The following is a 22,500-nucleotide window of genomic DNA, read 5'->3' on the forward strand; positions in this document are numbered from 1 at the left end:
GGTCCTTTATTGGAACAGGTCACATCTCACTTGAGCACATCGAGACTCAATAAGCAAATAAATAAACCAATAGATAAAAAGTACATCAAACCATTACAACAAACTGAAGTCAGTGAGCAGTTAAAAACTGATTAAAAGTTATTTTAGCTCTGGTGTAAAACAGAGTTCTCCTTCTTCCACTGAGCACAGAGCTTCCTCCCAACACCACACTTCTCTGAACTTCATTAAATCGTCCATGCTTTTATAAAAATTAAAATCAACTGAAATCCTTGATTTAACAAGTCTGGAAAAAATTATTTTCGCATCACAGTCCAAGTTTTGAGCGATTTTGTTCTTCCTGCTCAGATAGATCGCCATTTTCGCCTGACCAAAGATAAAATTAATCAGCTGCCATTTGAGCCTGTGTGTCCTGACATATTTAAAACCAAGAATAAAAACCTGAACATTAAAATCAACAGAAAAGGACCTTAAGACATTCTGTAAAAAAACAAACAGTGACTGTAACCTGGGGCAATAAATAAAAGCGTGAAATACAGTTTCCCGCTGTGAACAGAAAGGACAGTCATGCGTAACGTCAGGATTTAAAACCGAAATAAAAGCGTTTACAGACATAATACCATGTAAAACCCTCCATTGGAGGTCAGCAGCTCTTTTTGTTAATGGTGGTTTATAAAGCGCCCTCCATTCTGGCTTAATATCATCATTAAAACCCAAAACCTTTCTCCATGGGGTGTCTACCCTCCCACTCAGTGTGTTCTTGTTTAGAACTTTCACACAGGCTCTGTAGAGCAGCTTTCCCGACACGGACCCAAAGTTCATCGCACTCTCACCCCGATACTTCAGGAGCGGGCCTTCACACCCATCAAGGTCGGGAGCAATGTCCAGCCGAGGAAAAGGTCCCGCCCCTGTGGAACAGGCCTCGGTGGTCTGGTAGCTATTCAGCAGAACATGCTCCTCCAGTGTTAGGGCAGACCTCCATCGGTGTAGGAGCCGATTTACAACACGCAGGGACCGCAGACCCACACGTGCCGCCAGGTCCTCTGTCCGCGAAAGGTCCTCACCTGCGATACCCCCCAGCTCCCGGAGTGTCACAACCCTTGAGACGATGAGCGTTCTGGACAGTGCAGGAGCTGTAGCACTGGAGATGTCCAGCCGTCCACTATGAACGAGGGGCTCCTCCAGCAGACAATAGAGCGTACTACGGTCCTTTCTTTGTTTCGCAAAACAGTTCCAGATTTTAAAAAGCCCATGGTAAAAAACTGGTAATCCACGAACATCCAGCGTATTTGTGTCCGTTAAAAACAAAGGTCGGTCCAGCCCCAGTAGTCCGACTGTGCGTAAAATTCCATGGGCTGCTGCTCTCCATGCCATGTCTTCCGGTCCAGTGAGTCTCTGGAGGAACTGCAGGCGGAAAGCCGCAGTCCTGCTGGCTAGATGGATCAGCCCCTGCCCCCCTTCCTCCTTGGGCAGGTGAAGAACACTCCGAGGAACCCAGTGTAGACCGTCCCAAAAGAAGTCCACTAGCAGAGCCTGGATGTTTGCCAGCAGGTTCGGTGGTGGCTCCACACATGCCAGCTTGTGCCAGAGGGTCGACGCGGCTAGGTTGTTGATTACCAACATTCGCCCCCTGTAGGACATCCTTGGGAGCAGCCGCTTCCACCTGCACAACTTGCCTTTAACAAGCTCCATGGTGCCTTCCCAGTTTTTATGTACACACTCATTATTTCCAAGGTAGACACCCAAATACTTAAACCCACCGTTCTTCCACACCAGACCCCCTGGTAGTGAAGGCTGCTCTCCTCCCCACTCCCCAACTAAAATAGCTTCACTCTTTCCCCAGTTGACCTTGGCAGAGGACAAAATTTGAAATTCATTTAAACATCACTCAAAATATTCACATCATCTTGTGAGCCTACCATAACAACCAGGTCATCTGCATACGCTGACAAACAGATAGAAGCATCACTACGTGGAATCTTAAAACCAGAAAGATGATGTCTCAGTTTACATAAAAGTGGTTCAATTGCGAGAGTGTACAACATACCTGACAGAGAGCAGCCTTGTCTGATGCCTCTGTAGACTCTAAAAGGGGCACATAAACCACCATTAACCTTCAATACACTCTCAATTTCACAATACAACACCTTGATCATGGCCATGAAGCCTGGGTTGAACCCAAAGGTTTCCAGCACCTTCCACAAATATTTATGCTCAACCCGGTCAAAAGCCTTTTCCTGGTCCAGAAAAATCAGGCTAGTCTTCAATCCCAATAGCCTGGAGACGTCCAAAATATCACGAATCGAATGAACGTTATCAAATATCGACCTATCAGGCACACAGTACGACTGGTCCCGGTGAGTGATCTGCTCCATCACCTTAGTTAGTCTCAAAGCTAATGCTTTTGAGAGAAGTTTGATGTCAGTGCACAGTAATGAGACTGGGCGCCAGTTCTTTAGGTGGTTCAGGTCTCCCTTCTTAGGCAGTAGGGTCAGAACGGCTCTCCTACTGCTCAATGGGAGCTTTCCTCTCCGTACACTGTCCCTCAGGACCTCTAGCACATCCTCCCCTATCACTGCCCAGAAGGCTTTGTAAAAATCGACAGGGAGACCGTCAATACCTGGCGCCCGCCCGTTGTCCATGCCTTGGAGGGCCTTGTGAAGTTCAACCAGCGTCAACTCCCCATCCATCTCTCTGGCTGCTTGCTCAGAGAGCTTAGGCAAGTCCACAAGAAAACTCTTCTCCGCTATCTGTGCCTCTGACAGTTCACTACTGTACAGCTTCTCATAGAAGCATACTGTCTGCCTGCGAATTTCAGTGGGCTCCGATAAGAGATCCCCTGACTCCGTTCGCACCGCATGCATGAATCTCTTTTGTCCATTCTTCCGCTCTAGACTAAAGAAGAACTTAGATGGCGCATCCATCTCAGCCGCTTGAGCGGACCAGCGCCCCCTGTGCTGTAATGTCTAGCAGGTTATTCATCCTAGCCTTTTTGTGCTTGAGGGCTTCATCGCACCCTCGATTTCCTGTGGTCCCCAAACGCTGGAGTTCCACTACTTCAATCTCCAGAGCTTTTAATGATCTAGCGACGTCCCTTGTGACATTGAGAGTGTACTGTTGACAAAAGTCCTGGACTTGCAATTTCGTAATGTCCCACCACTCTTGTAATGAGCTAAAAGCTGCCTTTCCAGATCTAAAAACATTCCATAAAAAAATAAAAGATTCCCTAAAATTAACATCATCTAAGAGTGTGGTGTTAAAATGCCAGTAGGCACTCCTAGGCTTTACATTCAATTTCTTGATTGTGCACAAAACCATGCTGTGGTCTAAGATACCTACTGGAACAATAAAACAATTGGTAAAAGATGTCAGCTGATGTTTAAAGCAATAAAATCGATCAAGCCTGGCCATTGAGAGAACGCCGTCTGCGGCATGGGCCCACGTGTACTGTCTCTGTTTCTTGTGTATATTCCTCCATATATCACTGAGTTCATGGGCCTCTAACATCTCCAACAGACGCTTAAGCCGCGTGAGGTTCAATATGATTCCTGTCTAAAATATCTGCCGTGCAGTTAAAATCACCACCTAAAACGAGAGTATCTGCAGTGTCGCAGTTAGCAATGATGCTATCCAGCGTATTTAAAAAAATCATCCTCTCCACTGGACTGGTGGGAGTGTACACACAGATAAAAACAAACGCCTCATTTTCATAAAACGCTCTAAAGAGAGAATAAAGCGAGAACCTGCTAAGGAAATGAGCCTTTATAGCTGCTATAATGTAAATTACAATATTAATGACCTTTTCTTTAAATGTATATATAAAGTAAAAGTATAAAGTGTTCTCCTGTTTTTAATAAAACAGATTTAAAGGAAAAACTTTGATAAAAGTGAGAAGTGAGAGAAATGGCACCACCGTGTGGACAGATGAGCCTTCACAGGGAACCTGCTGAAACTCAGTTGAGTAAATGTGCTGCCCCCTGCAGTCCGAGAGCGATCATCACCGCCTATAAGTGTATTTAATACTGTATTCCACGATTAATATGATGTCATTGTGGAGCTGGAGATCACATGAAGGAGGCGTGGCATCTGTGTTTCAATCACAATGAAGGAGGTACGGCTTCTTTATTTGTTTTTCTTAATGAAGGAGATGTGGCTTCTGCATCTGTTGTTCTCTGCAAAGGAGGCGTGGCCTGTGTCCCTGTAAATCTCAGTGATGGAGGTGTGGTCTGTGTTAATAAAGTAGGCGTGGCTCCAGTATCTGTCAGTCTCAGTGAAGGAAGTGTGGCTTCTGCATCTGTCAGTCTCAGTAAAGGAGGTGTGGCTTCCGTTAGTGGAGGAGGTGTGGTCTCTGTTATTCGAGGGGGTGTGGCCTCTGTAAATGGGGAAGGTGTGGCCTCTGTTAGTGAAGGAGGAGTGGCCTCTGTTAGTGGAGTAGGTGTGGTCTCTGTTAGTGGAGGAGGTGTGGCCTCTGTTAGTGAAGGAGGTGTGGTCTCTGTTGGTGGAGGAGGTGTGGTCTCTGTTAGTGGAGGAGGTGTGGCCTCTGTTAGTGGAGGAGGTGTGGTCTCTGTTAGTGGAGGAGGTGTGGCCTCTGTTAGTGAAGGAGGTGTGGTCTCTGTTAGTGGAGGAGGTGTGGCCTCTGTTAGTGGAGGAGGTGTGGCTTATGTATCTGTCAGTCTCAGTAAAGGAGGGGTGTCAGAGCTGTCTGGTTGAAGAAGGTGTGGTTTCTGTACCTGTAAGTCTGGTTGAAGAAGGTGGGGTCTCTGTACCTGTAAGTCTGGTTGAAGAAGGTGTGGTTTCTGTACCTGTCAGTCTGGTTGAAGGTGTGGTCTCAGTGAAGGTGCTGTTCCACTGATGGCATGCTTTCATATAAACTACACAGGTAAGGATTTTGGGCGAAATTATTAGTAAGTGAATTTGTAGGGTTTTTTTCTATCTTTTCCTCCGTTCAGACTCTTCAAACTCACTGTTTATATTTATATTTGTCCGGCTTTTAACCTTGTAGCCTTCGAGCCGGTTCACACTGTTTCCTAAGTGCTGTGTTGTGAGAGTGTAATGTGTGTCACAGGCCACACACTTCACTCTATACACAAACACACACAAATAATACATACAATATCATCTCCAGAGTTTTGAGTCGGTTTTAGCATTTTAATGATATACCTGTTTTTCATTTTTATGCAAAATGAAATGTAATTAGGTAAATCATATGGTAATAAACTTTACTTTCCACATGTTCACTCCTCTGTGCTCTGATTGGCTGGAAGTCCTGACCTGCTGTAGATAAAAGCCGGCTGCAGAATCATACAGCACAAATCACTGATGGACACTGAGCCTCAGGATCATGAAGCTCCTGTTTGGTGTAACTTTGATTTCAACACTCGCTCTGTCCTACTACATCTACATGCCGTTACCTGCGGGAGTCTCGGAGCCCTGGAAGCTCTTGCTGGTGGGAGCAACGTTTCGCACCGCCACTCACCTGGTAAGAAGAAAAATAAACTCATTACTTTATTAATTAACAACTTCCTTGAAAATAAATTAGTCCTTAATGAACATGGAGACAGGTGATGAGAACTTCCTGTATAGATGGAGACTGGTGAATAGAACCTGGTGGAAAAATGGAGACAGGTGAGTAGAACCTGGTGGAAATATGAAAACAGGTGAGTAGAACCTGGTGGACAGATGGAGACTATTGAATAGAACCCGGTGGACTAATGAAGACACGTGAGGTAAATTTGATGGACAGATAGTGACAGGTGAGGTGAACCTGGAGTTGGAAACAAAGTAGGTGGAAACAGGTGAGGAGAATTTGGTGAATAGATAGAGACAGGTGAGATTAACTCTTTGTATAGATGGAGACAGGTGAGGAGAACCTGGTGGTCAGATGGAGACAGGTGAGGTGAAGCTGGTGGTCAGATGGAAAGGGCAAAGAGAACTTACTAAGTGACAGGTGACTCTGGGACATGTAAGAAGAAAGATCATGGACAGGTCCAGAACAGGTTTTAAGACATGAGACAAAGATGAAAGACAAGTAAAAGTTATAAAACTTTGATTATCAACAAGAATAATGCAATAAAGTTAGCACTCATCAACCCTGAATGAAAGAAGGAAACTTTAATGTAAAGATAAAGGTAAAAAAAAAATTTTTATTAAAAATAAGCTAAAACATTGTTTTTCTACATAATTAAACTCTTTTAGCATTACTGCTAATGTAATCGCATTAAGGCTAATTCTAGTAGGGTTTAATAACACTGTACATGCTCATGTATCACCATGTTTCTTACTTAGCCTGAATTACTAGCTAACAGAATTAGCCTTCATGCTAGTCACCATGTTTATTGTACTGCTAATTATAATGATTTTTTATTTTTTATTTACTTGAATTCTTGTTAATTTCACTTTTAGGATGTGATGATGCCAGGAAATGTTTTTGTCCTGAATCAAACATTAAGACTGAGATGTAGCTTCAGTAGTTAAAGATTAACCTTTAACCTGTTTGGGACTGCACACTTGATGTCAGTGTGTGTGTGTGTGTGTGTGTGTGTGTGTGTGTGTGTGTGTGTGTGTGTGTGTGTTTTCTTCTTCTGGGTAAAACGTGGAACAAAACTGCAGGATTTTTGTTGCTAAACTGTTGTAGAGTTCATCATTCCCTCAGGGAAGGTCACATGACCAGTGTTGCACAACTTCAACTACAGCATGAATGGAGCACATGGTCTTGAAGTGTTGTAAAGTGTTGTTCTGACACACACACTGATACAACAATACTCCAGTATACATATACTCCAGTACAGTATAATTAAGGTGGCAAACAGAGGCCATGCCTGCTCCACTGTGTGTGTGTGTGTGTGTGTGTGTGCGCGCAATTAGTAGTGTATGTTTGTGGGTGTGTAAAGCATATTGTGTGCAAGGGTTAAAAGTGTGTGTGTGTGTGTGTGTGTGTGTGTGTGTGTGTGTGTGTGTGTGTGTGTGTGTGTGTGTGAGAGAGAGAGAGAGAGAGAGAGAGAGAGAGAGAGAGAGAGAGAGTAAATGTGTGTAAAGGGTGTTTTGTGTGTGTGCTTACATGTAGCATGTTTTATTTGTGTGTTGTACATAAATAAGATATGTTGTGTGTGTGGTTTGTTATGAATGTATATGAAGCATGTTGTGAGTGAGTTTAATTGTGTGTGTGTGTGTGTGTGTGTGTGTGTGTGTGTGTGTGTGTGGTTTGTAATGTGTGTATATGAAGCATGTTGTGCATGTGGGTATAATAGTTTATTTTTGTATATTAAGTGTGTGTGTGTGTGTGTGTGTGTGTGTGTGTGTGTCTGTGTCTGTGTCTGTGTGTGTGTGTGAGGTTTGTAATGTGTATATATGAAGCATGTTGTGTGTGCGTTTAGTAGTTTATGTGTATATTAAGTGTGTGTGTGTGTGTGTGTGTGTGTGTGTGTGTGTGTGTGTGTGTGTGTGTGTGTGTGTGTGTGTGTGTGTGTGTTTTATCCCCTTTAGGCTGATATGTCACATTTTCTTGGTCTCGTGCATCATATTCATGTCCTGAATCTGGCTGTGAAGGGTTTCGAGCTCTTTGTGCCGGTGGAGTTTGAGGACATTCACACGGAGGACACGGAGTTTAATGGTGTTCGTGTTCGCCTGTACACACCTCAACACCAAGACAACACTCTGAGACGCGCTGTAGTGTTCATCCACGGGGGAGGGTGGGCTCTTGGGGCACCCAGTAAGTGTGTGTGTTTGTGTGTGTGTGTGTGTGTGTGTGTGTTATTGCTATCATGGTATTTACAATTTCTTTGTTGTTGTACAGAGCTGGGATCCTATGATGTGCTGTGCAGGAAGATGGCATTCAAGCTAAACGCTGTGGTCGTGACAGTGGAGTAAGTGTGTGTGTGTGTGTGTGAGAGAGAGTAGTATCTGTGTGTGTTTATAGGTGTGTGATGGGTGTTTTGTGTGTTTGTGTGTAGTTACCGTATGGCCCCGAATGTCCGTTTCCCTGTACAGTATGAGGAGTGTGTACAGGCGGTACGTCACTTCCTGCAGCGTGACGTGTTGGCGTATTACTCTGTGGATCCACAGCGAGTTGCTGTGTGTGGTGACAGCGCAGGAGGAAACCTTGCTGCTGCAGTCTCACAACAGGTGAACAACTGACCTAACTACATAGTGCAATCAGGAACGGAGTGAGAACACTGTTACTAAATTCCCTGGTTGAATGGAGGCAGGACATGTTATAGTTGCTGTTTAATGAAGTTAAGTGTGTTGGGCAGGTTGAAGTGGTTGTTGTGGTCACTGTTATGGTAGGTAGCGAGGAGGTGTTGCCACTTTTTAATAGATTCTAGCAATTGCCAAGTGTTTTTCTGTGTTTCTGTGTTTTTTAAACCAATTTCTGTGGTTTGAAAATACCATAGCTGGGTTCAAGGGTCGAGCAAGTGGCAGCTTGAGGGTGCTGAAATTGGAACTCATGACCTTCCAATCAGAAGTCCAACTTCTTAACCACTGAGCTACCTCTCAACATCCTGACCAGTGGCCCAGTAGCCCAAAAGTAACTATTGCCTAAGTTATACTATTTCCTAAGTCTTGACTATGGTCACATCTCAATGGATTCCCAAGGGGTATCATCTGGTTCATTTCCAGGAAAACTTCTCCAGTTCTCCTTTCCTGTAATTGCGGTGCTCAAGAATTTGGTAAAATATCCTTGGAAAATCTTGGCCAGATGCCACTCATTGAAAATAACAAATTTAGGGCAAGAGTTCCTGTGAATTTTTCTTTCATTTGTACTTGTGCCCTTGCTACATTTTGCAGGCAGTCAACAAACTTTACAGTTTTCTGCTTGCTTGATGCTTCAGCTTTTGCTCAGGTTACTACTTAGAAAAATCATACAAATCATAGAAATTTACATTGGGCAACAAAGCTCAGGTGTGCCATGTTATTCTTACCCCCACTCCTCTTAGTACCAACTATTGTCTATCACATCACAGGTTCTCATTCTTTGTCCTGGAGAACTCCCGGTCCTGCCCGGGTTTCAACAATTCAACAAACCAATGACCAGCCATTCCTGATTAAAGTGGTTGTGATAGAGAAGGGCAAATATTAAAATATGTAGAATTGGGGTATTCCAGGCTAAATGACCAGAGGTTTGAAGGGAGTGAGTGTACAGGGAGGGCTGCCATTAAAGAGTAGTTTTTACTGACTATAAATAAAACATTAGCTTTAAATTTAGTTGCATTTGTTTGTTCTAGATTGGCCAAGAAAGCAGAAGTGATGATAATGATGATGTGAGGAACAACAGTGATAATACTGCAAACAACAGCAACGATAATGCAAGGAACAGCAGTGGAGGTGGTGGGGTAAAATTGAAGCTACAGGTGTTGATCTATCCTGTGCTTCAGGCTCTGGACTTCAATACCGCATCCTATCAGCAGAACTGGGGAGTTCCAATCTTGTATCGTGACCTGATGGTCCGGTACTGGCTGGAGTATCTGGGTGCGGATGCATCCCTGCTCCACACAATCCTCCTGAACAACCACACAGCACTGGACGAGTCTCGAGTCAACCCTCACCGCTCTAAAGTCGACTGGACCCTGATGATCCCTGAGCACATGCGCAAACAATACACCGCGATCTTCCCACGGACCGGTTCTCCCTCCGTTCTGCAGGACATCCCTGCCATACTGGACCCACGAGCTGCTCCGCTGCTAGCCGAACAGGAAATATTACAGATGGTACCACGCGCTTACATCGTGACGTGCGAGCATGACGTGCTGAGGGATGATGGAACGATGTACGTCCGCCGTTTAGAGAACGCCGGCGTCTCGGTCACACATCGTCACTTTGATGACTGCTTTCATGGCTGTGTGAGCTTCGCCTTCTGGCCATCGTACTTCTCTGTGGGGATACGCATCATAGACGATTACATCGCCTGGCTTCACACACACCTGTAGATGTTCCAGTGTTTACCTGCACACACACATTGACCCTCAGCATATCTGTGAAAAAATTTAGCTTTTATTATTGTCTTTCACAGAATAAACAGCAGTGGCGCTGAAGTGACGAAGCACATTTCCATACCTGCAAAAATGCTTAAATATTAGCACTTGACTTTATCACACATGTGAAGCTTTATATTAAATACGTATAATATATCATATTTTCCTCAAGACACTCCCCCCAAAAATCACCCCAAGCCATCATCTGGTCTCACCTTGTCTCACCCTGTAAACCTCTCTTTAGAGATTCTCTATGAATGTCTAATCCTGGGAATGTTTAATGCCCTCACTCTCTCTCTCACTCTCTCTCACTCTCTCACTCACTCACTCACTCTCTTTCCCACTCTCTTACTCACTCTCTCTCTTTCCCACTCTCTCTCTTTCTCTCACTCACTCACTCTCTCTCACTCACACTCTCTCTCTCTCTTTCTCTCTCACTCACTCGCTCTCTTTCCCTCTCTCTCTCACTCTCTCACTCACTCACTCTCTTTCCCACTCTCTTACTCACTCTCTCTCTTTCCCACTCTCTCTCTTTCTCTCACTCACTCACTCTCTCTCACTCACACTCTCTCTCACTCACTCGCTCTCTTTCCCTCTCTCTCTCACTCTCTCTCACTCTCTCACTCACTCACTCACTCACTCTCTTTCCCACTCTCTTACTCACTCTCTCTCTTTCCCACTCTCTCTCTTTCTCTCACTCACTCACTCTCTATCACTCACACTCTCTCTCTCTCTCTTTCTCTCTTACTCACTCGCTCTCTTTTCCTCTCTCTCTCACTCTCTCTCACTCTCTCACTCACTCACTCACTCACTCTCTTTCCCACTCTCTTACTCACTCTCTTTCCCACTCTCTCTCTTTCTCTCACTCACTCACTCACTCTCACTCACACTCTCTCTCTCTCTTTCTCTCTCACTCACTCGCTCTCTTTCCCCCTCTCTCTCTCTCTCTCTCTCTCTCTCTCTCTCTCTCTCTCTCTCACTCACTCACTCTCTTTTACTCACTCACTCACTCACTCACTTTCTCTCTCTCTCTCTCTTTCTTTCTCTCTCTCTCTCTCTCTCTCTCTCTCTCTCTCTCTCTCTCGGCTATAAATAAAGCATTGGTTACATTACAAGTTGTAAATACTTGTATTTATTATGAATAATGATAATAATATTAATAATATAATGGACACCTGACCATGAGATTGGTATGTGTTTTTGAACATTTGATTCCACTCTTCTGGGAAGATGTTCTATTAGATTTTGTGGAGATTGATTCAGATATAAGGGTGTTAGTGAAGGAGTCCTGGGGTGCAGTCAGGGTTCACATTCATCTCAAACGTGTTCAATGAGCTCTATTACAGGAGATCTTCGACTCCAACCCATGGAAAGCAGATCTTCATGTTGTTTGCTTTGTGAACTTTGTGTCATGCTGGAACAGTTTTGGGTCTTGTAGTTCAAGTGAAAGAAAAATGTCATGTTACCAAACGCGTCTAAAGGCGTCTGATAGAAATTATGTGCCTACAGCTTTGGGGGAGAAGCACATGTGGCTCGTCATGTGCTCCAGTACCTGGCCATAGAGTGTATGTATGTATGGGCAGATCAGTGTGTTCTGTATGTTCTCCAACACTTTGCCCTCCTGTACAGTTCTGTTTAAACAAACTGTCACACACACACATTATTCTGCCCAGAGGAATTCAGGTCAGTGTTTATCTCCATAAAATACACAAGGACATTGTTTGACTCTTCGCCGACTCACGTTACATTGATTTAGACCCGAGTTTTTATAGCTTTTCTTCTCTTATACACTCGAAATAAACTCTCATAATATCACTGAAGAGATGTCTCTGTCTCACAAACACACTTCATATTTACCCTGAATTTCTTTTTTTAACGAGGTTTTGCAACATTTCGGTCGAAGCAGGAATGAGGTTCATCACATGACTGAGCTCCGAGAACAAAGAAGGATCAGAGACACATTCAAGCAGCTGAACCTTTATTTCTCTTTTCTTCTCTCTATCGCTCGCAAACAACAAATAAAGAGAATTACAAATAAATAAACATGAAACCTGTGCAGTAATGATTTACTTTATATAAATTACACACATATATGATATATTATAGCACATAGTATTAGAATTATGTCAAAGGTTATCTGTGTGTGTGTGTGTGTGTGTGTGTGTGTGTGTGTGTGTGTGTGTGTGTGTGTGTTTCTCTATCCACCAACATAGTCACTAAATGATGCGAAAATATTTCGATTTGTGATCCGCATATTTAATTTGGCACATGTTTTACGCTGGATGTCCTTTATAACACAAACCTCCACAGTGACCTGGATCGTGTAACCAGAATGACTGAGTTCCAGATGATGCAATAAATATATTTGCATATTCATTGTTTTGTCATGCTTGTCTTTGCTGCCCCCTGGTGGCGACATATAATCAGTACATATTGCGACGAATATTTTGTATGGGCTTTTGGTCTATATTTTCTTTTCTTTATATATTTGTGGGCGTTTTGTGAATATTTCTTGCATTTTTTCTGATTGTGAAGCTTTTGTAGTGTAGTGTTTTATTAATTTCCCCTTTTGCCTTCAAAAGTTTTTTATATATTTCTTGCACTTCAAAATTAAAAATTCAGGTTTTACTGTGCATTATATACAACAACAAAGCAACAACAGCAGCAGCAGCATTAATAATAATAATAATAATAATAATAATAATAATAATAATAATAATAATAACAATAATAATAATAACAAAAAATAATAATAATAGTAATAATAAAAAATAATAACAATAATAGTGATAACAATGTAACAAATAAAATATAATTGTGACAAATGAGTTTTTTAATATAAATTGTTTAGTTTGTATAAAATCTGATAATTATTTTAAATCTAATGTGATAAAATTGAGGTTAGAAGTGTAATTTGCTCCCTCTGGCGGCTGTATCCGGTATTAACTCCTAACTTTCACGCACCGAATGACGCCGCGCCCCCCAAACGTATCTTGTGATTGGCTGGTTGAAACCCCGCCCTCAGCGTCGATTGGCTCTTGTTGCGGAAGCGGAAGTTTATCTGGCAGGATGAGGGGGAGGTTAGTGATCCCCTCAGAGGTAAAAGGACGCGGCGGGTGAAAATGGCGGCGGTTCCTCTGCTCCGGAGCGCCGGTGAGGGGATTCTTACCGGCCTTAAGTACACTGTGAAGAACTTCGGTCATGTTCCTCAGAGTCGTGGAGCTTTAGCGGGCTGTAGACTGTTCCAGAGCACGCAGTGGAGGAGCTCAACACACGGGTCCGTGCAGGAGAGGATCGAGAGCAAGAGGAGAGCAGCGCTGCAGGGAGGAGGACCAGCCAGGATCCAGGGCCAGCACAACCGGGTATATACACACACATACACACACACACACACACACACACACACACACACACACACACACACACACACACACACTGGACTCCGTGAAGAAAACAATTAGAAGTGTTTATTGCACTTGTTAGAAGGTTTGAACCTGTTGTCCTACCTGAAGTACACCTGACTTCATCAACCATCTGAGGTTCTTCTCCAAAATGTTCCCACAAGGATGTACACACCGCTGTCTAGGACAATGCAGGACCATTTGAACTAGGAGACCCCAAACCAGCATGACATTTGTGCAGCTCCATGAGATCTGCTTTCTATGGGTTGGAGGATGTGGAAGATCTCCTGCTATAGAGCTCCAACCCTTTTAAAGTGATGAATGTGAACGCTGCCTGCACCCCAGACCTCCTCACCTTCTCACCTCCATCAGCACCTGACATTACTAACACCCTTGTAGCTGAATAAATCTCCCAAAAAAAAATCTATTGGAACATCTTTCTAGAAGAGTCAAGCTTATTATAATAGGAATTGAGGATTACATGTGGAATGAGATGTTCAACAATAAGGATGAACCAATGCTCAGGTGTCCACCAAGTTTGTAAAAGATTTACTCTCAGGACCATGTGAATAGAAGCTGGTGTTCTAGGAAGTGGCTGGACATCATCTGACCAGTCAGGAATGAGCGATGGTGGGTGTGGTGACCTGATGATGTTCTGTTTGAACACAAGTCATGTTCTCTTCCATTCAGAAGGAGGAGTTGTGTAGGTCAGTCAGCTTTCTACACACCGGTGAAGGACACAGATTTATGAAGGTCGGTGCTCCCTGTGACTCTGCGTGAATGTGATTGTGTGTTCAGGGGAAGCTGACGGCTCGGGAACGTGTCTCTCTGCTGCTGGATCCAGACTCATTCGTGGAGTATGACATGTTTGTGGAACATCGCTGTGCAGATTTTGGAATGCAGGCTGATCACAACAAGGTACTGCATCACCACACCGAGACCGTGATGTCTCGTCTCGTCTCGTTGCACCTCCAGGCTGGATTACATGTGTTTCTGTTCACAGTATCCCGGCGACAGCGTGGTCACAGGACAGGGTCGGATCAACGGCCGTCTCGTGTACGTCTTCAGCCAGGTGAGTTACACACAACCTCATTCCTGAGGGATGATGTCACAGGATATGATGTCATGTCTCTGGTCTCCTCTCCTCAGGACTTCACTGTGTTTGGAGGGAGTTTATCAGGAGCTCACGCCCAGAAAATCTGCAAAGTGAGTTTCTGTCTGTCCTGCTTTTTCCTTTTAAAGGGTTAGAGGTCATTTAGGACGTGTGTGTGTGTGTGTGTGTGTGTGTGTGTGTGTGTGTGTGTAGGTAATGGACCAGGCGATGATGGTTGGAGCTCCTGTGATTGGACTGAATGATTCAGGCGGAGCGAGGATTCAGGAAGGAGTGGAATCTCTGGCAGGATACGCAGACATTTTCCTGGTACATGGAACAGAGAGACGGATGGAGACTAAGAAAGAAGGAGAAAATAAACAGATGCACAAAGAAATATATGAAAACGTATAAATATATTAGAACAATGTCCAGATCTCTACACGTTTCTCTCTTTCTCTCTCAGAGGAACGTGTTGGCGTCAGGTGTTGTTCCTCAGATCTCCCTCGTCATGGGCCCGTGTGCAGGAGGAGCTGTTTATTCTCCTGCCCTCACCGACTTCACCTTCATGGTCAAGGTGAGGAACTCGGTCGACCTAAACAGAACTCTGCCCACTCTTAGAACTCCACCCAGTCTACCTGTTTATAACTCCACCCACACTTCCTGTTTATAACTCCACCCACTCTACCTGTTTATAACTCCACCCAGGACACATCGTATCTCTTCATTACGGGTCCTGATGTTGTGAAATCGGTCACTAATGAGGATGTGACTCAAGAGGAGTTGGGCGGAGCCAAAACACACACCGCTGTCTCAGGTACCTTCATTAACCATTGTGTTTATATAAACCTTTATAGCCTTTACATTACACTTATATCTCTCTCTCTTTCTCTCGCGCTCTCTCTCTCTCTCTCTCCCTCTCTTTCACCCCGGGGGTAGGTGTGGCTCACAGGGCGTTTGAGAACGATGTTGATGCGTTGCTGAACCTCCGAGAGTTTTTTAATTTCCTGCCTCTGAGTAATAAAGACTCCGCTCCGGTCACCGAGTGTCACGACCCGAGGTACTGACACACACACACACACACACACACACACACACACACCTGTCTATTTATTCATTACCACACTTTACTGTTAGATATTAAGTGTGTGTGTGTGTGTGTGTGTGTCTCACACAGTGACCGCCTCGTTCCTGGACTTGACACACTCGTTCCCTTTGAGACCACAAAGGCCTACGACATGCTGGACATCATCCATGGCGTATGTCTGTCTTACACACACACACACACACACACACACACACAGTGATTGTCTTATCTCTGATTGGTCAGATAAAGTTATGTTTGTTGCTGTGTCTGAAATCACTTAGACACACAATAGATTTGGGACACAGCCACAGGTAACCACTAAAGGAGGTGTATGTTTGTTTTGGTGTAGCCTAGTGATTTGGAACACAGCCTCATACAGGGTATTGATTCTCCCCCAGATTGTAGACGAACGAGAGTTTTTTGAAATCATGCCGAACTACGCCAAGAACATCGTAGTGGGATTCGCACGCATGAACGGCCGCACCGTCGGCATTGTGGGTAATCAGCCCAAAGTGGCTTCAGGTTAGAGAGTACGCGCGCCCGCACACACACACACACACACACACACACATATATATATATATATATATAATGTATATGTGACGCTGACCATGTGGGTGTGTGTGTCTCAGGATGTTTGGACATTAACTCCTCGGTGAAGGGCGCTCGCTTCGTACGCTTCTGTGACGCCTTCAACATTCCCATCATCACCTTCGTAGATGTTCCTGGATTCCTGCCGGGTAGGAGCACACACACACACACACCACCATGGGCCTGTCTCAAATCACAAACCCTATTCACTTTATTGTGTACATATACACCAAGATCAGGTCAGTGTGAGTGTGTCCCACACCCACTATTCATCAGTCCATTGTGGGTGTGTCCTAAAGCAATCTCCCTTGCACACTATGTAGTGCACATTAACCCTAACTCTATTTCCACAATTGATTATGGGTGTGTCCTAAACCACTCTCTATTCATTATCTAGTTATCAGTCCCTTATGGGTGTGTCCTAAACCACTCAGCTTATGCTGCACATTACTGCCATTAATCCACTGTGGCTGTGTCCTAATCACACACCCTATGCACTACACAGTGTACATTAGGTGTGTAAAGGCACACACACTTCACGGTTTGGAATCTACCTCGGGTTTTTAAGTCACGGTTCAGTTAAAGGGAAAGGAATGCAAAATATTAAATTGCTTTTCATTTTTATTAACGCGGTTTATATTAACATTTTATGAGCATCAACAATATTCATTTTTAAAACAATTTAAAATAAAATACCTGCCTGGTTTAATAATATAAAATTAATCAAATGATTGCAAAACTCTTATATTGAAAAAAATTGAGTAATCGATTAAATTGGCACAACTCAAATTAATAAAATGTAAGAAAATAGTTCACCAGACCCATACAGGGGTGTGTGTGTGTGTGTGTGTGTGTGTGTGTGTGTGTGTGTGTGTGTGTGTGTGTGTGTGTGTGTGTGTGCAGGGACGGCACAAGAGTACGGAGGAATCATCCGCCACGGCGCCAAACTGCTGTTCGCTTTCGCGGAAGCTACGGTTCCTAAAATCACCATCATCACCAGGAAGGTGTGTGTGTGTGTGTGTGTGTGTGTGCGCGCGCGTGCTCTCCGTGTGTTTGTTTAAATAGAATGGAATTAAGTACAGTGTTAAAATTATTAAAATCTTTCATTGTTGCGGTGTGTGTGTGTGTGTGTGCGTGTGCGTGCGCGTGCTCTCCGTGTGTTTGTTTAAATAGAATGGAATTAAGTACAGTGTTAAAATTATTAAAATCTTTCATTGTTGCGGTGTGTGTGTGTGTGTGTGTGCGTGTGCGTGCGCGCTCTGCAGGCGTACGGCGGTGCGTACGATGTGATGAGCTCTAAACACCTGCGTGGTGATGTTAATTACGCCTGGCCGTCAGCTGAGGTGGCCGTGATGGGGGCGAAGGTAACGTATAACCACAGGGGAGGGGGAAGGGAACAATCTTACATGTATGCTAATGAGGGGGGGGGTCATAACACAAGCATGACAAGTTTATTACACACACACACACACACACACACACGTGTATTAATACTGATGCAAAAATGTTTATGTAAATTATATATAAATAAAAGTTAAAACCAGGAGAAGTTAAGAAAACTATTCTATAATGACTAAATATTAAATAACTAAAAACCCACAATTTTTTTTTTTTTTTTTTTTTTCTTCCTTATAAATAAAGAAATAATAAATTTTTATTTTGTAATTTTCTCAGGGTGCTGTGCAGATTATTTTCAGGGGGAAGGAGAACCAGGCCGACGCGGAGGCCGAGTACGTCGAGAAGTTCGCCAACCCTTTTCCTGCTGCTGTCCGAGGTACGTGTACACACACACACACACACACACACTAATTACATGCGGTCACTATGGAGGGTTCTGGAGCACTATGTTGAGTGGTTTGGGAGCCACAGCTTTGAGTTGTGCGCTAAGTATTATAGACTGCAGATGGTGTGTGTGTGTGTGTGGTTGGGACGCAGCCCTAATCGGACTAAATAGTGCATTAAGGTTTGGGCGCGTTCCTGGTTGCCATGACAACTTGCCCTGTCTGTCTGGGCCTCGTCTCACCACATACACACACTGAAATAGTGTGTCTGATGCACACACACGCTAACACACTCTTTACACGTGTGCAGGGTTTGTCGATGACATCATCCAGCCTTCCACCACACGCATGAGGATCTGCAGAGACTTGGAGGTTCTGGGGAGCAAGAAACAGAGTAACCCGTGGAAAAAACACGCCAACATCCCGCTATAGCCCCGTCCCCTGGGCACTACACACTCCGTCTCCACGCATTAACACACACACTGTCACTGTTCAGACGAATAAAACCATAAACACACTGAACACCACTCGCTGGGCCTCAGACTCTGCACTCACACCAGCTAGCATTAGCGCTTAGCTTCAGCAGACGTACCTCCTTTTACAATGATCTTAGCATGCTTCGCTTCGGTCATTTAATCACAACCAGTTGCTGCAGCGCTTCACTTTTCTTTCAGAAATCAAGTGGGAAAGTTCTCTTGATGGTTTAGGACTTCGATGGGTGGTGCATTGAGTTTTTTTTCTGGGTTATACATTTAGAAATCTGTGTGGCAGGAGATCTCACCCCTAGATAAAGGAACCTGTTTATTCTAATTAAACTGTAAATACACTACACTGATCAGAGTGATTCAGGGGCAGTAATAGCAGGGCTGATCCACTAGGGGGAGTCGAGTGGCAATTGAAGGCAAAAAGAGGACTTAAGCTCCATGGTGTTGTAAGGATTCAGTATTAAATAAAGGGATGGACAATAATGAGACATTATGGGAATGACGGGTATATATTTTACAGTAAGGGGCTTTTATTGTGCCTTCAGAGACATTACAGGGCTTCAGTAGAGAGTAAGAGAACGTTATGGACAATATGGGGATTTTACTGGGCAGTGGAGACTTAAATGGACAGTTTGGGAATTAATTGGCTTGTATGGGGGTTTTTTGGACAGCACATGACTATCAGACTGTAGCGGGTTTTATTTTACAATACACGGCTTTGTTTGGAATTATAGGGGTTTGGGAGACAGAACCGAGATTTATCAGACAGTGTAATGCTTTATTGAGCAGCATGGATTTGTGTTGGGGGTTTTATTGAGAAGTAAGCGGTTGTTTGTACCAGTTCAGAGCTTTATTGGACATTAAAGGGTTTAAGTAGACAGTATGGAACATTATTGACAGCAGATGGACATTTACTGGACAGAAGGGAGCTTTTAGTAAATATGATTTAGTAGTTAATAGTAATTGGCTTTATCGGGGCAGTGGGGGGCTTTATCTGGGAGTAAAGGCTTAATTTAATGGGCAGTACAGCACTGTATCGGAGTTCAGGGGAAACTATAAGGAGGTGTTATTGGTTCTGAAGATCACAAAGGAACAGATGATGTCCTCAGGTGACAGTAAAGAGTTAAAAGAAGCCCAATGCCGCTACAACAGAGAAAAATAAACCCCATTCTAAAAGTGGTGGATTGTGCAGAACTGATGATCCACAGCTGAGTTCTGCTCTGCGCAGAAGATTTTCCTGAACGATGCCACGGTTTCCTGCTTCACAGAACAGAGAAATGTGAGTTGTGAAATTCAGACCTGCTGATGATGAAGGAGGGACAGGGTGTAATGTGGACTGACACATCAGTCTTTCACATATGCACTTTATTAAAGCAGAGAACACACTGCACATGTGAAGGAGTGATGCATCAGCCTTCTTTCTTTTCCTGTGCAGATGTTAACAGCTGCATTACTCATTCACTCATTTATCTTCAGTAATCACAAACACTTCCATGGAATCGTTTTTTCAACATCTGACCTGATGCTCGGGCGGAGGTGTGTGTATTTATCTCCCGGTTTTCTTCTCAAATTACAGACACATTTCACTTCATTTCCCATAAAGATCCAAGACAAAGCAGGACTTTCAGTTCCAGAGTGATGTCATGGTGCAGTGATTGTAGTGATGCTTTGATCTCTTATGACTAATCCTCTCCTGTAAGACCCGAGAATACACTCCAGCACCGCCCGGCCTGAAGACCACTGAGCCTGAGTGGGAACAACTGATACACTGAGAGACAAATGAAAGAGAGAAAGACACGGACAGAGATAAAGAGAGAGATTGAGAGAAAGAGACAAACAAGGAGATAAAGTGAGATGCAGAGAGACAGACAGGTTTTGAGTGCTGATGGAACAGTTGATCCTGATGAAGTACAGTGGGACAAAAAAGTATTTATTCAGCACTAATGGTGCAGGTTCTCCCAGTTAAACAGATGAGAGGACTGTAATGTTCATCATCGGTTCACTTCAACTCTGAGACACAATGAGAAACAGAAATCCAGAAAATCACATTGTCTGAATTTTAAAGAATTTATTTGTAAATTATGGTGAAAAATAAGTATTTGGTCAATAACAAAAGTTCATCTCAATACTTTGTTATATACTTTGTTTCATCTTCAATGCCCTTGCTGATGGAAGGAGGTTTTCACTCAAAATCTCACGATACATGGCCCCATTCATTCTTTCCTTTACATGGATCAGTCGTCCTGGTCCCTTTGCAGAAAAACAGCCCCAAATCATGATGTTTCCACCCCCATGCTTCACAGTAGGTACGGTGTTCTTTGGATGCAACTCAGCATTCTTTCTCCTCCAAACACGAGAAGTTTAGTTTTTACCAAGAAGTTCTATTTTGGTTTCATCTGACCATATGACATTCTCCCAATCCTCTTCTGAATCATCCAAATGCTCTCTAGCAAACTTCAGATGGACCTGGACATGTCCTGGCTTAAGCAGGGGGACACGTCTGGTCCCAGCTCTCTCCAGGTAATTCACCAGGTCCCCCGTGTGGTTCTGGGATTTTTGCTCACCGTTCTTGTGATCATTTTGACCCCATGGGGGTGAGATCTTGCGTGGAGACCCAGATCGAGGAAGATTATCAGTGGTCTTCCATGTTCTAATAATTGCTCCCACAGTTGATTTCTTCACACCAAGCTGCTCACCTACTGCAGATTCAGTCTTCCAGCCTGGTGCAGGTCTACAGTTTTGTTTCTGGTGTCCTTTGAGAGCTCTTTGGTCTTGACCATAGTGGAGTTTGGAGTCTGAGTGTTTGAGGTTGTGGACAGGTGACTTTTATACTGATAACGAGTTCAAACAGGTGCCATTAATACAGGAAACAAGTGGAGGACAGAGAAGCCTCTTAAAGGAGATCTTACAAGTCTGTGAGAGACAGAAATCTGGATTTTTTGTAGGTGACCAAATACTTATTTTTCACCATAATTTGCAAATAAATTCTTTAAAAATCAGACAATGTGATTTCTTCCCGTGGGCTCACCACCTGCAGGAGGGACCGTAAGGGACGGTGCTGTGAAGATTGGGCAGCAGTCGAAGGCAGGGGCCTGCTTAGACTGCTGCCCCCACGACCCGAATTACGGATAAGCGGGAGAAAATGAATGAATGAATGAATGAATGAACAATGTGATTTTCTGGATTTTTTTTTCTCATTGTGTCTCAGAGTTGAAGTGAACCGATGATGATTACAGTCCCCTCATCTGTTTAAGTGGGAGAACCTGCACCATTAGTGCTGAATAAATACTTTTTTTGCTCCACTGCATAATAAAGAATAGAAAATGTGTTCAGGTTTTTGTTTAAAAAAATGCAAGCGACGCTACACTGCACCTGCCTGCTGGTCATCAGCATGCTCACACATGCCTCTCTTTCTCTCTCTCTGTGTGTGTGTGTGTGTGTGTGTGTGTGTGTGTGTGTGTGTGTGTGTGTGTGTGTGTGTGTGTGTGTGTGTGTGTGTGTGTGTGTGTGTGTTATGCCCATGTAGTTCAGGCTGCACAGCGACGTGGCACTGAACTGACAGAAAAACTAAACTCGGTCCAACAAGACTTTACGTGTTCAGTCACTTTTTCCAAATTCCATCATGATTTTGCTGTGTGTGTGTGTGTGTGTGTGTGTGTGTGTGTGTGTGTGTGTGTGAGTGCGGTTATAGATGGGGGTATATTTCAGCCCCCTGTGGAAAATACTTCTGTAAAGAAAAACAAAGTGAATGAACCAAGTCACGTGTGGAGTGTGTGCGTACACGTGTGTGTGTGAACGTGTGTGCGTGTGTGAGTTTTAAAAATTGTACAGTACTAACAGCATCGACATCCACAGCATTTATTGTGCAATTAATTACATTTCAGTGCAACAAATTATTTTGATTAGTTACTACACATTATAATAATAATGAATTAATTAAATACGAATAACAGCATCGTGAATAACAGTGTAATAAACAAAGCACAATGAATAGAAATGAATCAGAACAACAATTCACAGCTGTGCATCATGGCCCCTCCCCCTCTATCACCATGACAACAAGCGCCATGGTGTTTGTTCAGAGGTTTTTACAGTCAAAT

General features: G+C 43.7%; 2 protein-coding genes across 3 annotated transcripts in view; both read left to right on the forward strand.

Moving 5' to 3' along the window:
- The window catches only part of nceh1a (neutral cholesterol ester hydrolase 1a), a 13,366-nt gene extending 3,341 nt beyond the window's left edge, over window positions 1-10,025 (forward strand). Inside the window, exons 1-6 of one of the 2 annotated variants that reach the window (XM_083548045.1) lie at window positions 4,707-4,876; window positions 5,262-5,476; window positions 7,480-7,705; window positions 7,790-7,859; window positions 7,947-8,118; window positions 9,219-10,025. In XM_083548045.1, the coding sequence (XP_083404171.1) occupies window positions 5,339-5,476; window positions 7,480-7,705; window positions 7,790-7,859; window positions 7,947-8,118; window positions 9,219-9,920 (1,308 nt within the window). In that variant the 5' untranslated portion in view covers window positions 4,707-4,876; window positions 5,262-5,338 and the 3' untranslated portion in view covers window positions 9,921-10,025. Of the gene's footprint in view, window positions 1-4,706; window positions 4,877-5,261; window positions 5,477-7,479; window positions 7,706-7,789; window positions 7,860-7,946; window positions 8,119-9,218 lie in introns of those variants that run through there. The other variant, XM_083548046.1, reaches the window with a different exon arrangement.
- Window positions 10,026-13,015: 2,990 nt separating this feature from the next.
- Window positions 13,016-18,437, forward strand: pccb (propionyl-CoA carboxylase subunit beta). Its single transcript, XM_083547983.1, has 15 exons — window positions 13,016-13,327; window positions 14,165-14,284; window positions 14,370-14,438; window positions 14,516-14,572; window positions 14,673-14,786; window positions 14,923-15,033; window positions 15,165-15,273; window positions 15,396-15,516; window positions 15,634-15,715; window positions 15,942-16,065; window positions 16,176-16,283; window positions 17,038-17,138; window positions 17,400-17,498; window positions 17,809-17,908; window positions 18,226-18,437. Exons 1-15 carry the CDS (start codon window positions 13,088-13,090, stop codon window positions 18,345-18,347), a joined length of 1,677 nt encoding a protein of 558 aa, XP_083404109.1. The 5' UTR covers window positions 13,016-13,087; the 3' UTR covers window positions 18,348-18,437.
- Window positions 18,438-22,500: the final 4,063 nt, after the last annotated feature.

Source organism: Silurus aristotelis (assembly GCF_946808225.1).
Source record: "Silurus aristotelis genome assembly, chromosome: 8".
Classification (NCBI taxonomy): domain Eukaryota; kingdom Metazoa; phylum Chordata; class Actinopteri; order Siluriformes; family Siluridae; genus Silurus; species Silurus aristotelis.

What these genes read in the sequence shown, in the direction of transcription:
- pccb (XM_083547983.1), top strand. Translation starts at nt 13,088, where the DNA reads ATGGCGGCGGTTCCTCTGCTCCGGAGCGCCGGTGAGGGGATTCTTACC. An exon ending in AACACACACCGCTGTCTCAG is followed by an intron (nt 15,274 to 15,395) that starts GTACCTTCATTA and finishes CCCCGGGGGTAG; the next exon opens with GTGTGGCTCACAGGGCGTTT. An exon ending in TGGCCGTGATGGGGGCGAAG is followed by an intron (nt 17,499 to 17,808) that starts GTAACGTATAAC and finishes TAATTTTCTCAG; the next exon opens with GGTGCTGTGCAGATTATTTT.